This window comes from Mastigoproctus giganteus, chromosome 12 (genome assembly GCF_048544385.1).
Source record: "Mastigoproctus giganteus isolate SK-2022 chromosome 12, ASM4854438v1, whole genome shotgun sequence".
In the NCBI taxonomy this organism is placed as follows: Eukaryota; Metazoa; Arthropoda; class Arachnida; order Uropygi; family Thelyphonidae; genus Mastigoproctus; species Mastigoproctus giganteus.
The window spans coordinates 34153210-34168209 of record NC_143586.1 but is presented as its reverse complement, the minus strand read 5'-3'; the positions used below and the strand labels follow the sequence as shown (position 1 = coordinate 34168209).

General features: G+C 34.6%; 1 protein-coding gene across 1 annotated transcript in view; it reads right to left on the bottom strand.

Annotated features, from left to right (window-relative positions):
- LOC150076874 (unc-112-related protein-like) overlaps positions 1 to 15000 on the bottom strand; it is a 176575-nt gene that overhangs the window by 79815 nt on the left and 81760 nt on the right. The window contains exon 7 of the mRNA XM_090385709.1: positions 13142 to 13244. Within this exon, the coding sequence (XP_090241835.1) occupies positions 13142 to 13244 (103 nt within the window). The remainder of the gene's footprint in view (positions 1 to 13141; positions 13245 to 15000) is intronic.

Here is a 15000-nt window from a genome sequence, read left to right as displayed (position 1 = left end):
AACAAATACTTAGTAATGATATTACCTAAGTTTACAAGCAGCATTTTTTCACAACAAGATGTTGGGTTTGGGAATGGAGGATGATAACTAATGAGCTAACAATCAACAAAAGACAATCATATTTGAAAACTTTGCATAACAATGTAGATTAGCATTATAAAATTTCAGTTCATGGTAACTTGCTTGAAAGGTTGCAATATACTTGCTTAAAAAGCTGCAAAGGATGGCAGCAAGATTGGCTGTGGATGTTAATAGATATTCATAAATGAAGAGGCTCCAGTTCAATAAGCTGTAGTTTGGAAACTAGGATGCAAAGGGATCTGACTGGTGTGTTTAATGCCAAATAAAAGATAGAAGCATATTTCCTCTTTTTAGGATGATTCAAATTAGAGAAAACATTCAAATTAAGGTAAGGTATTGTAAACTGGATATAAGAAAATTTGCTTTTCATTCAAAGACCAGGACAACTAGTTACCAGGACAAAGTACTACCTATCCTTGCAGAGGGATTGTGTAGAATTAAAGAATGATTAGATAGATATTTGGAAGAAGCAGATAAACTAGGATTAATTATTGCACCCAAGTTATTGCAAATTAACTTTTTATCTACTTAGAAGTAGCTGGTTAAAAAAAATAAAATAAAATCACTGTATATTAAAAGAAAATGGTGAAAAAAAAAAAAAAAAGGATGGGTGGGTGGCAGTCACAATATTTTACTGTCAAACATTCTGTAGTAAACAAACCCTATAATGTAGTAAATTTAATTCAGTAAGCTAAACCAAAAAACAATTTGCCTTCTTTGTGCCTGTTTATGAAAAGCTTAACACACAACTGAGATAAAATTCATCAAAAAATTTGCAGAATCAAAAAAAAACGTTCTTCATACCTCTGCATCATTAATTCTAGTTTATGATTCCATGGTAGTTCTTACCAGCACTTCTCAGCTGGCGCCTCCGTAGCCAGGTGGGAAGGAGCAGCAGTGCATAGCACATGCTTCTTGATTAGACCGGGGTTCGAGCCCGTCACCACAAAATACGGAGGATGCGGAAAGGTCAGGAAATGACCATCGCATATTCCCGGAGCAATATGGCCTTAGTTGCTAATGCTCCTAAAAACCAAATAACAAACAAACAAAACTTCTCAGTGTTAACTAAGTAAGTGGAAATGATGAAGAATTGAATAATTATAGCCCATTTGTTAAAGGTTTTGTCAAGAACAGCATTTCTGCAGTTGTAAATACTGAAATTAATTCAATTTATATAAACCAGCAAAAATATAGAATTCTTGCTTGAGTTATTATGTTATTATTCGAACATGTTATTATTCGAAGATATCACGTCAGATTATTATAGTTTAAATACAGCTGCCAGTTCTGATTTAACCAAAGATAAAAGGATATCATAATTATAAATGATGTTCATATAAAAAAGTGGATTAAATGTATCACTATAAATTTTTCACAAAAATTTAGCAATGGAATAATTGCTCATATAAACTGCATTTTCTTATAAAATGACAACCCAAAGGTCGCGGGTTCGAATCCCGCCTCGGGCTTGGATCAAAGTACTGCAAAAACCTTGGGAGGTGCATTATGGCCACAGAAGCCGATGCACCAACAACTACCAAAAAAAATAAATAAATAAATAAAATAAAATGACAAAAAAAAAAAAAAAAAAAAAAAGATTAATACTGTGTTATAATCAAAACAGAAATTACAAAACTAACTATTTGCATTTTTTTTATTTGGTATCATTAATGACTTTCTGTCATAACTGCTGTTCCAAATTAATAATAACTATAAAAAAAAAAAAATTCACAAAATATATAGTTGTGTCATAAGCCTGTAGAAATTTTATGAAATATTAGTATGTTGTTTGTCCACCCAAGTTTTAATTACTGCCTTGCACCTGTCTGGCATGGAGCATAATCAGATTCTTAGTATTAGCATTAGTACAGACATATGATGCAAGAAAGCAAGCTTATATAGCATCATCAAAAAAAAAAAAAAAAAAAAACACCCTTCCTATTTCACCCATCCATTCACTTTATATGTTTGTCTAGTTCTGCCTTGAATATATTTAAGTTGTTGACCTCCACTACAACAGATGGAATTTCCAAATGTCAGCCACCCACTGGCTAAAGGAAAATTTCTGCACATCTATTCTACAATTTTCTTTCCTCAATTTGAATTCAAGTCCCCCCAGGTAAGTAATCTGAGCAAGAAGAAAAATCCCATCAGCATTGAGCTTGCTCCAACTATTCAAGGCCTTTTACACCTCAATTAGATCACCTCAAAGGTGCCTAGTCTCCAGAAGCTGCAATTTGCAGGAATTAAGCCTTTCTTGGTAACAGCAACCCTTTGTTCCACTCACCAATCTCATTGCCCTTCTCTGTACTTGTTAAAGCTCAAGATGTAGCCTGACCATTTGCCTTATACAAGGGGAATCACCTCATTTTCTCTGCTAGCAAAACTACTGTATATCATTGGCAAGACACCATTAGTTACTCTTGCAGCCTGCTGCACTATCCAGAAAACTTCATATCTGGTTGCACAATTACCTCCAGGACCTTTTCATTCTCCACTACCCTGAGTGTAGTACCTATTGGTATGTTATTCTGGGATTACTGCTACTCATATGCAGTACTTTACATTTGTCGATGTTAAACTTCAGTTACCACCTCTCAACCCATCTGCTCAACTTTTCCAGATCCTGTTGCAATAGTGTACTATTATTGCTGCCATTAACAACTCTGCCAGCCTTCGTATCATCTGCAAACTTAGACATTAACCATGATATACCTTCAATAATATCACTGATAAATACAGAAAACAACAATGGGCCTCCATTAATAACATTAACCCATGAAGAGCAGTGTCCATTGATTATCACGCTCTGTCTTCTCCTACTCAACCATCCTTTTATCCATTGTAGCAACTTGCCCTTAATGCCATACTCCTCCAATTTGTACAGTAGTCTCCCATGTGCAACAGTATCAAAAGCGTTCCTAAAATCCAAGTATGTGATATCAAAATTATTTTTTGCATATTTGATATTCTTTAATGTATGCTTTACATTTCCATAGCCTTCTTGAATGTAAACAGCGCGTGAAACAAGATTCAATGGATGTATATTCCCACTGTGAAGCAACATAGCTTTTAAACTTTTACACAAACTGTCTATGAAAAAATGCACTCTTCTGTATATTAATAAATACTCTTCTGTATTTTAACAAATATCAATTTCTTCATAAAGACCAGTCAAATCAAAACAATAACACGTATCACTGTTGTAATATATGTACTGAATACCCACTGGTTAGGGTCGAACGACGAAGCAGCACACACTCTTTGTGGTTCAATCCATGACTGCCAAATGCAATTAACAATTGCTTGCATTCATGATTTACTGTGAACTCCTCTGACCTGGTGATAATGCCAGAGTATAAACAAGAACATACATACTGAATATTACTTCGACATACTAAAATATACATGTAATATATTATATTTTCAGTATGTGGCAGACTTGAAGCCGGAATTCAGCAGATTCCACTCTGTTAAACAAGGTGTTCAGGAGCTCTACACTGGATTTGCTTAGACCCAAGTCCCTCACTCAGTCATCCAATAGGGAAATGTGGTATTTTACTTGAACAGAATTTTGAGGTGTAATCCAAATCTTGAGGTATAATCCAAGTTATTCAATTAATCAGATTCATCATCTAATTCTGATGACTCTTCTTTGGAAGGTGGATTGGGAATTGGTAGGTTTTCAGTGTGGTACTGGAACAATAAGTGATAGTAAGCTGCAATACATTACAGATTTTGGAATTGAAGACTTTTTACACTTGTATATATCCTCCATAAAGATATTAAAAACAACATTTTGGAATTCAAAAGCACATCACCAAGAGTGTCAAGACTAATACTCAAGATTTCTAAGAGATACAAGCTAAAGATTATAATGATTTATGCACCAACATCGAGCCATGATGATGAAGAGGTTGAAGAAATGTACACCGAAATTGAGTCTTCTAGATGAGCAGAAAACCCACTACACTATTATTATGGGAGACTTCAATGCTAAGGTTGGAAAAAGACAAAACAGCGCAGAAAGAAGAACTATAGGAAATTTTGGAATTGGTGAAAGAAATGAAAGAGGTGAAAGACTTGTGGAATTTGCAGAATCTCAAGGACTGTCAGTAATGAACACTTTTTTCAAGAAAAGGGTGAACAGAAAGTGGACATGGAAGAGTCCAAATGGATTAACAACTAATTAAATATACTTCATCCTCACTAACAGAAGATATATTGTGAATGATGTTACCGTCCTGAATAAGGTAAATGTTGGAAGTGATCACAGAATGGTAAGAAGTACACTTGATATAGATGTAGGAAAGGAAAGGAAAAAACTGACTCGAGTAAATAATACAAAGGTCTTTGAGATAACAGAAGAGGAGAAAAAGCAGTATGTACTGGAACTTAAGAACAAGTATGAGCTTCTGCAGACTGCTGAGGACCAAGATATCGATGAGGAATATTACAACTTTTTGAAAGTGATAAAGCCCAAGAAACCTATAGGGAAAAAGAAATCCAAAGAAGAAAAAATTAGTCAAGAAACACTTGTCATGATGAACCGAAGACGACAAATGAAAAGCAAGAAAAACACTGACAGGGAGAAAATTGAGTATACTGAGTTATGCAAAGCCATTAGAAAGAGACTCAGAGAGGACATACGAAGATTTAACACAAGAACAGTAGAACAAGCATTAAGGGAAAACAAAGGATTTAAATCAGCAGCCATGAGCAGTAACACAGAAAGACAAATGATACTGAAACTGAAGAATAGTGATGGTGTACTTATAAACAGCAGAGAAGGCATAATTCAAATAGCAGAAGACTACTATAGAGAATTATACAAGGAGCAGGGGAATGATGCCAGCAGTGGGGAAGATGGATTGCAAAGTAGCAACACATACGACATACCCAATATTCTTCCTGATGAGGTAGAACATGCATTGAAGAAAATGAAGAATCAGAAAGCCCCGGGAGAAGATGAAGTTACTGTAGAGTTGTTAAAATTGGGAGGAAGAGACATAACACAAAAACTGGCAAGGCTGTTCACAAAGTGCATTAGAAAAGGTGTGACGCCTAAGCAGTGGAATAATGCAATCATAGTTTTGCTGCATAAGAAAGGAGATAAATCAGAAATTGGAAATTATAGACCAATTAGCTTGTTATCCCACATCTACAAGTTGTTCACAAGGGTTATTACTAACAGATTAGAAAGAATACTTGATGAGAATCAACCGAAAGAGCAAGCTGGCTTTAGGACAGGATTCTCAACTATGGATCACCTTCATGTAATATCACAGCTAATGGAGAAAGCAATTGAATATAAAACACCATTATGCCTGGCATTTGTGGATTATGAAAAGGCATTTGACTCCATACAGCATAAGGCAATGTTTCGGGCACTGGAAAGACAAGGAATTGATACCCCATATATTATGATTTTGAAGAAAATATATGAGAGTGCTACCTCCTTTATTAGACTAGACAAAGACAGTAGGAAATTTAAAATTGAGAAAGGAGTTCGACAAGGAGACACAATATCTCCGAAGCTGTTTACTGCTGCCCTTGAGGAAGCTTTCAGATGATTAGACTGGAAGCAGAAAGGAGTCAATGTGAATGGAGAGTACCTAAACCATTTACGATTTGCAGATGACACTGTGGTCATAAGCCACGATCCCAAAGAATTAGAGGAAAATCTTAATCAGTTATGCACAGCTAGTAAGGATTTTGGACTAAAGATGAATATGGCTAAAACAAAAGTAATGATGAACAAGTATGCCACAGAAAGGGAAATAATGATTGAAGGAGCAGTAATTGAAAAGGTGGAGTCATATACTTATCTGGGACAAGTTATTAGCTGTAATAATGATAAATGGCTGGAAGTCAAGAGAAGAATAAATTTTGGATGGATAGCATTCAGGAAATATAGTCACATACTGAAGAGCAATATCCCAGTTTGTCTGAAACGTAAAATAATGAATCAATGTATACTCCCCACCATGACTTATGGAAGTGAAACTTGGGCACTCACCAAAAGAATGGAACGAATCATATTGGGAATCAGACTGTTAGATAAGAAGAGAAACACATGGATTAGGCAACAAACTCAAGTAAAGGACATTCTTATCAAAACTAAAGAACTAAAATGGTCTTGGGCAGGACACATAACTCGAAGACATGATGACAGATGGACTAAGAAAATAACAGAATGGTATCCAAGAGGAGCTAGAAGAAAACCTGGAAGACAAAGGCGGAGATGGATAGATGAAATTCATGAGTTTGTGGGTAGTAAATGGATGTCCAGTGCTCAAAACAGAAGGAACTGGAAAGTTGCTGGAGAGGCCTTCATCCTGCAGTGGACTGAAAATGGCTGATGATGATGATATATCCTCCAGGCAAAAATAGAAGTCATCATGATGAATTATATCTCTCCAAATTTGAGGTATAATAAAAGGCATACATTTATGGCTACCACAAAACCTACTAAAGTTGACCTACAATTATCACAACAGAAATGAGGTACTATTTAAACTTAGTAATAGAGGCATGTGATGCAAGAAAGCAAGCATATGAGTTTATGTAGCATCAGCCAAAAAAAAAAAAAAAAAAACACCTTCCCATTTCATCCATCCATTCACTCCAAATGTTTGTCTAGTTCTGCTTTGAACTTATTTAAGTTGTTGACCTTCACTACAACAGTTTGTTTCAACTATCAACCACCCGCTGGCTAAAGGTAAATTTCCGCACATCTATTCTACAATCGTCTTTCCTCAATTTGAATTTATGCCCCTCAGGTGAGTAATCATAGCAAGAGGAAGAATCCCATCAGCATTGAGCTTGCTCAAACCATTCAAGGCCTTATATACCTCAATTAGATCACTTCCAAGGTGCCTAGTCTCTAGATGCTGCAATTTGCAGAACTTAAGCTTCTTTTAGTAAGAGGACCCCTTCGTTCTCCTCACCAATCTTGTTGCCCTTCTCTGTACACTCAAGCAAATCTACATCCTTCCTAAATTGAGGCCTCCAGAACTGTATGCAGTACCCAAGGCGTGGTCTGACCATTGCCTTATACAAAGAGATAATCACTTCCTTTTCCTACTAGCAAAATTCCTGTATATCATTGACAAAACCCAATGACCTGCTCTTGCAGTCTGTCTGCATTGCTCAGAAAACTTCATATCTGACTGCACAATTACTCCCAGGTCCTTTTCATTTTCTACCACCCTAAGTATAGTACCACACAGTTGGTATGTTCCTCTGGGGTTAATTCTACCATTGATTACAATTCTCTGTCTTCTCCCACTCAACCATCCTTTTATTCATTGTAGCAACTTACCCTTAATATCATTCTGCTTGATCACTCCCAAGAATTCCAAAATAGGTTTCATATGCACTTGTGCAATCAACAATAGTGTTTCAAAGAAGCCCCAGGCTATGCTGCACCAGCCAAAAAATAAAAATAACAATACAATTAATTGAAAATATAAAAATAAAATAAAATAAACTACCTATTTGACACCTCCTTATGTAGGTATATATCCAGCTGACCTCTGAATTTTCCCAAGCTGTCAGCCTCAACTATCCATGGAAACCGCTTACTCCAATAATTAAACACTCACTGGTTAAAAGAAAATGTCCTGCACATCCAGTCTAAATCTCTTCCCCTGTAATTTGAATTTATGGGCCCTAGTTCCTAAATCATTTATAAGAAGATTTTAACCTCAATTTACTTAAATATAGGTGCCTCCGTAGCCAGGTGGGCAGGAGCAGCAGTGCATAGCACACACTTCTTGATTATACCGGGGTTCAAGCCCGTGACCACCAAATATGGAGGATGCGGAAAGGTCAGTGAATGACCACCGCATATCCCGGAGAAATATGGCCTTAGTTGCTAATGCTCCTAAAAACCAAATAACAAACAAACTTAAATATAGTGGTTTTTACTGTAATCTAGTGGTTAGAAACAGCTCATTGATGCAAGAGACCAAAGGAGGCTGACAAGAGTTGCGCAGAGGTAACAAAAAAGGCTAGTCAGTCAAATAGCAAACCAATATAATGGCAGTAACTAAACAGGCACTTCAGAGTGCATAACTCATGATACTTTGTCACAGAGGAGATACTGTAGCTAACGACTAAACTAGCAAAAGACAAGAAAGTACAGTTACAGTGGACTCAAGAACAATACTGAATAGTGGAGGATTGGAAAATCAATGCCTGGTCTGATGGGAACACTAGAAAAGCGTATGTCCATGGATGCACCCTGCCAGGTCTCAACAAAGCAGGCAGTGTAATGGGGGAGTGCTTTTATGGTACACATTAAGCTCCTTGATGCCAGCAGAGCAACATCTGGATGCCACAGGTTATCTGAAAATTGTTAACTAAAAACTGATTTTCTGAGTATCTGCATCAGGAGAGGACTACATCACCCAACATACTCTTCTCACAACATGGCACTTAATATCCGTGAAGCTGTGGAGTAGTGCACAACATGCTTTCGCCGTTATGGCATTTGACAAAACAATGATAGTTACAAGACCACTTGATTTTTATTTCACATTCATTTTAAGCTCAAGCATCAAGATCCTGTAATAAATGCTTGTGCCATTAAAACATGGGTACATAATTTTGAAGAAACTGCCCTCAAAAAAAGAAACCTTTGTGTGAATAAGATGCATTCATACACGAGTTTATATTGTAACTGTCAGGACTGCAAAGTATTCCCTCATATGGAGTGCAAAGAGGCCTAGTTCTGCACTGCCACTGAACTTATCCAATAGGAGTGTATGACAAATACTGCATCAGTACTTAAATTTCTATTCTTACATGGTACAGGTATAGTAAGAATTAAAACCTCCTTACCTATAAAAATTTTTGTCAAGAAATGCTAACTCAAACAGATAATCATGAAGACTTTATTTTACCTAAACAGCTTTGCAAATAAACAAAACTTTTGTTATTGTTTGGAAGAAAACCCTCAATAATTTCACCAGCAACCATGCACACCACAAATTGCACACAACATTATTACACAGTGACTAGGTAATAATGTGGTGTGCAATTTCATCTTACAGCATTACCAGCCCATATATTTTTAAGATGATAACGAAGGGTAACAACTGTGACATCAGACCACCACTATGCTAAACACAGTGGCAACGTTTTTGACTGATAAACTAGGTTCTACATTTCGTAAAGTTAATGAGGCCAGCTGATTTCAACAAGATGACGTGACATCTCATGCTGCCAAGGTATCAATGGATGCTGTACAATTGCCTTTTCATAAGCACATTATCTCTAGGAAGTGACATTCCTTGGTCTTCAAGATCTCCAAGATCTGTGAGCATGTGACTTTTGAGACGGCACATTTGTAATTTGGCAGACAAATTCTTGAGCTTTTAAAATCACACATTTTCCTGTTTCACCCTGTATGTGAATAAAAATGGAAACATGAAAGGGCAAAAAAATGCACAAATCACTTTCAGGAAATCATGATTACACATCCCATAAAAATACAATTTATTTGAACAAGCTAAAATCATATGCATTGCCATATCATTCTATGTGAGAATGCTAGATGCATGACCTTGAATTTTCACTGTATCAGCTGAAGATAATTTCTGGGACAATGCATAGTTCTTATGCAGAATGAATGCAAATAGACATTATTAAATTATCCAATTTCAATTTTCACAAGACAGAACTTCGAGGACATCATCATCACTAACACCTACACTACTTGTATAATGCACTACCTGAGCAACAGCTCATCCATGCTTAAAATCTTTAATCTATAATTTTACCCTTAATAAAATTATAGCCTTAGCCATGCCCCCTAATTGACAAGTCAAGTTTCAGGGACATGTTACTGCTGTCACAGGGAGGCTGATCTCTACTATCTATCAGTAAACTCTTGTTTAATGGCAAATGTAAAAGTATTTAACTCCAAATGATTGTGATTCTTGTTAGCCAATAAAACTAAAAATATTTTTGTATTTTCTAATTTTATAATTCTTTCATAATTTTCTTCCCCCCTTTTCTTTCCCTTCCCTTTCTTTTTTTTTCCTTCCTTAAAAACTATAAACTCACATAAAACTTTAAACTTCCAACTCAGCAATAGCTAATATAAATAAAAACTCATCAGTGCAAAATAGCTCTGATATAAATAGCTCAAAATATAAATAAAATAGCTGAAAATATGAATAGAAACTCATCAGTGCAAATTAAACTCTACAATCTATTTTCTTGTTGCAATCGTTCTCTCTCTCTCTCTCTCTCTCTCTCTCTCTCTCCCCCCCCCCTTTAAATCCTGCTTTCCATATACCTTATTTTCCGCAATATAAGATTTAATCCCCAATATTTCTATCTTCTTATTTTTCTTGATTGCATACTCCATTACTCGTTTAATCACAATCAAATCAATTGGTTCTTTTCCTGATACTACTTGTAATGCATCATTTGAAACTGTTCTACGCGACCATGTCACAGCCAAAAGGGCAAATCTCTGAGCAGAAATTAGGCTCCTTTTTACTTGATTATTAGTCACCCCATTTCAGCTTCATATGGAGGTATTGCATGTCGCTGCCTCTAATGAATGCTTAATTATTTATTTATTTATTCATTTTATTATAATTTAACTTACGTTAATATTTAATATAATTCAATGATAGTATATATATATATATATATAAAATATTAAAAAATATATATGTTATATGATAGTTATTACAATATAATTATAAAAATTACATTTCATAATAAAAAATTATATATATACAGTATATAATTTTATTCTTTAGTAGAGGTACTCAGTAAACATCAATTATAGATCACCATAAAATTAAAAAGATACTGCACACCTTTTTATAATGAAATAAACATATAAATTAAAAAAAAAAAAGTTTAAGTTACTTAAACCCAAATTACATGGCACCCCTGGAATGTTGTTGAGGCACCCCGGTTTAAAACCACTGGCTTAAGGTAATGCAAGTGAATAGGCAGAGAGCATATAGTGTTGCTCTACAATTAAGTCAAAAAATGGATGAAAATAATTATGATGTCCTTTTGCTTCAGGAGCATTATATTGTTGAGAACCTTGTAAAGTGTTATAAAGTAGATGATAAAGTTATACAGTTGAAAGAGAACAGCCAGGCTACTATTATAATAAGAAATAAGAATCCTGCTAACTCTTCTAACACAGGTAGAGGAGTTAAGTTATAGTCATGGTATATGTGTTGAAATTGTTAGTGAGATAGAAAGTTTGTATCTTGTAAGTATATATTGCCAGTTTCGGAATGAACTGTGACCCTACCCGAATTATATAGAAAAAATAATGAATGTGTTGACTGGGGAAAGAATTGCGATAGGCATTGACTCTAATGCGAACTCGGTAACATGGGGTAGTATGGAGTCAAATTTTAATATGATATTGAACGTAGTAAATGAGTTAGGCCAGCCTTCTACCTTTCATAATATAAAAGGAGTTAAACATTGATTTGACAATAGTATCTAATGCATTATTGAGAAGAATTAGGAATTGGTGGGTTAAAGAGGGTTGGTCTACAAGTGATCATAGATGCATTTGCTATGAAATTAAAGATATTAAAATAGAAAGAAGGGATGAATTTGAGGAGGGGTTTACAGTGAATTCCGTATGCTGGAAAAAATTTGAGGATATTGTAAATAGGAGGTGAATAGTTATGTGAAGAACATAAAGGACAGGAACTGATTTGGCTATCCATTAGTGCTAAATAAAAAATGCTAGCTAGAGTATAAATTAGTGCTAGAGCATCATGTCCATACATAGCTAACTACTAAATAGTTTAAAATGGCATCATTTAAGTATATTCATATTGTGAATACCTTCATAACGTGTTACCATGATATTGCACTACTCTACTAAGTAACACTTCACCAAAGGAGAAGACTACTGTTACTTATTCTCAGCGGATACCACCATCCAGACAGCGCTATTTCAGAGCTTGTTGGCTCCTCATCGGTGGGTGGGCAAGTACCCTGGTGTTGCAATGATGACAACCCAGTTGAAGTATAACTTCACAATATGAGAGATGCCTAATGGTGTACAGTAATTTAGATTACATAATACATTTAGGGCAATAGCCTCAGGTTACATAGAAGTTAACTAGCTTATAAGTTAGTGCTAGAGCATCATGTCTATACGTAGACAACTATTAAGTAGTTTAAAATGGCATCATTTAAGTATCTTCTCCACTGGTGAAGCATTACTTATTTGAGGTAGTGCAATATCATGATAACTCATTGTGAAGGTATTCACAATATGAGATACACTTAAATTATGCCATTTTCAACTACTTACTTAGTAGTTGGCTATGTATAGACATGATGCTCTAGCACTAACTTATAGGATAGTTAATTCTTTGTAATCTGAGATAATTGCCCTAAATGTATTATGTAAAATGCTAGCTAATTTTCATCAATGTCTATTATATTCATCAATTCATCTATTATAGCTGCACAATAGCTAATTGTTATGGTGCAGTTCCACAACATTGGAACTGCACAATAACAATTTGAAGACTTTTTCTTTTGTGACTTCTTAATTTCTATGGATTTTTCACCACTAAAGTTCCTAAACTTATCTCCAAATGAATTTTATCTTTGGACTCATTTAAAACAGAATATGTTTATAACAAGAAATTGAAATATTTCATATATTACAGAAACCTCAGCAAAATATTAAAGGCCTGTATTTCAGGGGAAGCTATACTTTTTCAGTTCTGAATTTCAATAATTTGAGGAAGAGTGCGACTGTACATGTTGCTATAAAAAAAATTTAAATAATTTAACAAAAACTATTACAGATTGCACTTCTCAATCACCCTGTATAAAAAGATAATGCTGAGCAAGCTTTAATTTAATCAAAGCTCACTCAGCACTTTACTTGCTTTTTTTTTTTTATATATATATATATATATATATAAAGATGAACAGCATTTCTAAGAAAAATCTGAAACTGTTTAAAAAGATTACTTTTCTTTTTTAATATAATAATCAATTATAAATCTGTCACACATTATGAAAAGTTTGTTACCTTTGGATTAAGGTCATAAAAAGAGTAGAATTTAAATCTCAGCAGCAGTGTGTCATGTTCTCTTACATCTTGCTCCATTAATGACAATGACGAATCAAGCCACCTAAAATATGCAATTCAAATTTATTAATTCTCTTAAATTAACAACAATAAAAACATATCCCAATAAGTATGTTCCCTTATCACAAAACAAATCAACCAGGATTTACATATCTTTTGTCTGTTAAAATGTGTTAATTCAAGTTCTATCAGCAAATGGTGCATTAGTGGAATTTTCAGAATAAAGTGATCACTTTATTCTGATATTAAATATTTTTAACCTCAGAATATTTAATTTAAAATATTTTTGTTTCTTATTTATTGAAAGTTTCTAAGCAATCAAGTAGTACAGAGTTTAATATCGGTGCATGTAACTTTACATTTTCATTGATAATTCGCTTAGAGCAAAAGTCCCCAAACTATTGCTCACAAAGGATATTAATCAGGTCTGTTCTGAAGTATCATAAATCAGCATAATCCAACACACAATATAGATTAAAATAATATTAATTTTTTAAAGATTTTTTTTGAGTGAAAAACCTGAGTTCAGAAATGGGATACAATGTCTTACAAACACCAACCAACTTGAAAGAAACTTTATTATAATAAAATACACAGATAAAGATTAATAATGACTGTGATTAAAAACATTTAAGTTATATAAATTTACTTAAAAATGTACTGGATAAAAGTGTTAAAAATATATTACAAATAAAATGCTAAAAATAAATACACTACTCTTGGCTTCTTGATGGAGCCTTTCTCAACTAAATAAAACATAGCTAGTTGGGTTTATATACTTCGTTTTGATGAAGATGATATATTGGCCAATCACATGAGCCCAAGCTTGTGTCATGGGGAGGGGGATCAACATTGTCTACGCCAGTGTAATGGAAAGAAAGTGTGATGGAACAAAGACATGAATAAGAGGATAGGGAGGGAGGTGGAAAGGACAAATAAATAAAAGGAACCATTTTGGTTCCTTTTATTTATTTGTCCTTTCGACCTCCAAGTGAGGGGAAACTAGAATGGATAAAGTGCATCACCTGCTGACTTCACACAACACCAATGGTTCAAAAGTAGGGCAAATGCATATACTGCTATTCCTATTAATTTTAAACCTAGTGCTTTAGATGATTGCCTCTTGCTCAGCACTAACTTTTTTTTTTTTGCATGCAGCTCTTAACCTGTGGTGGATTTTAAAATTTTTTTATGTAATCTATTATGACTCATCATTTGGCAAAAAGTTATGTCGTTCCTGCAAGTATTGTATAGCTATCACTGGGAAAAATTGACTGTCTCAATAGCGTTATGGGCCCCTTAATATTTTCAATATTTATTAACCATATTGAGGAAGCCATAACAAGCCCACTGTAAGTTTGGAGATGATACAAAGGTTGGCAGGATGGTTAATGAGAGGAATCAAAGTGTACTACTAATGCAATAAAATCTGAAAAATTGGAGATAGGGCTGAGAAGCAGCAATTTAGGTTTAATATCAATAAATACATGTTACTAAATATGGACAGCAGTAATTCCAGAATAACAACTGAATATGGTATTGCCCAATTGAGTGGTACTACACTCAAGATGGCAAAGAGCAAAACAGACCTAGGGGTAATTGTACAGTTTGACAGGAAGTTCTCTATGCAGTGTAAACAGATGAACTATGACAGCTCGTGAGGTTCTGCTCAATGATATAAAGGAAGTTTTTCCAGCAGAGATAAGGATGTGATTATTTCACTGTATAAGGCAATGATTAGGCCACATTTTGGGTACGGCATACAGATCTGGAAGCCTCATTTTAGGAAGGATATAGAT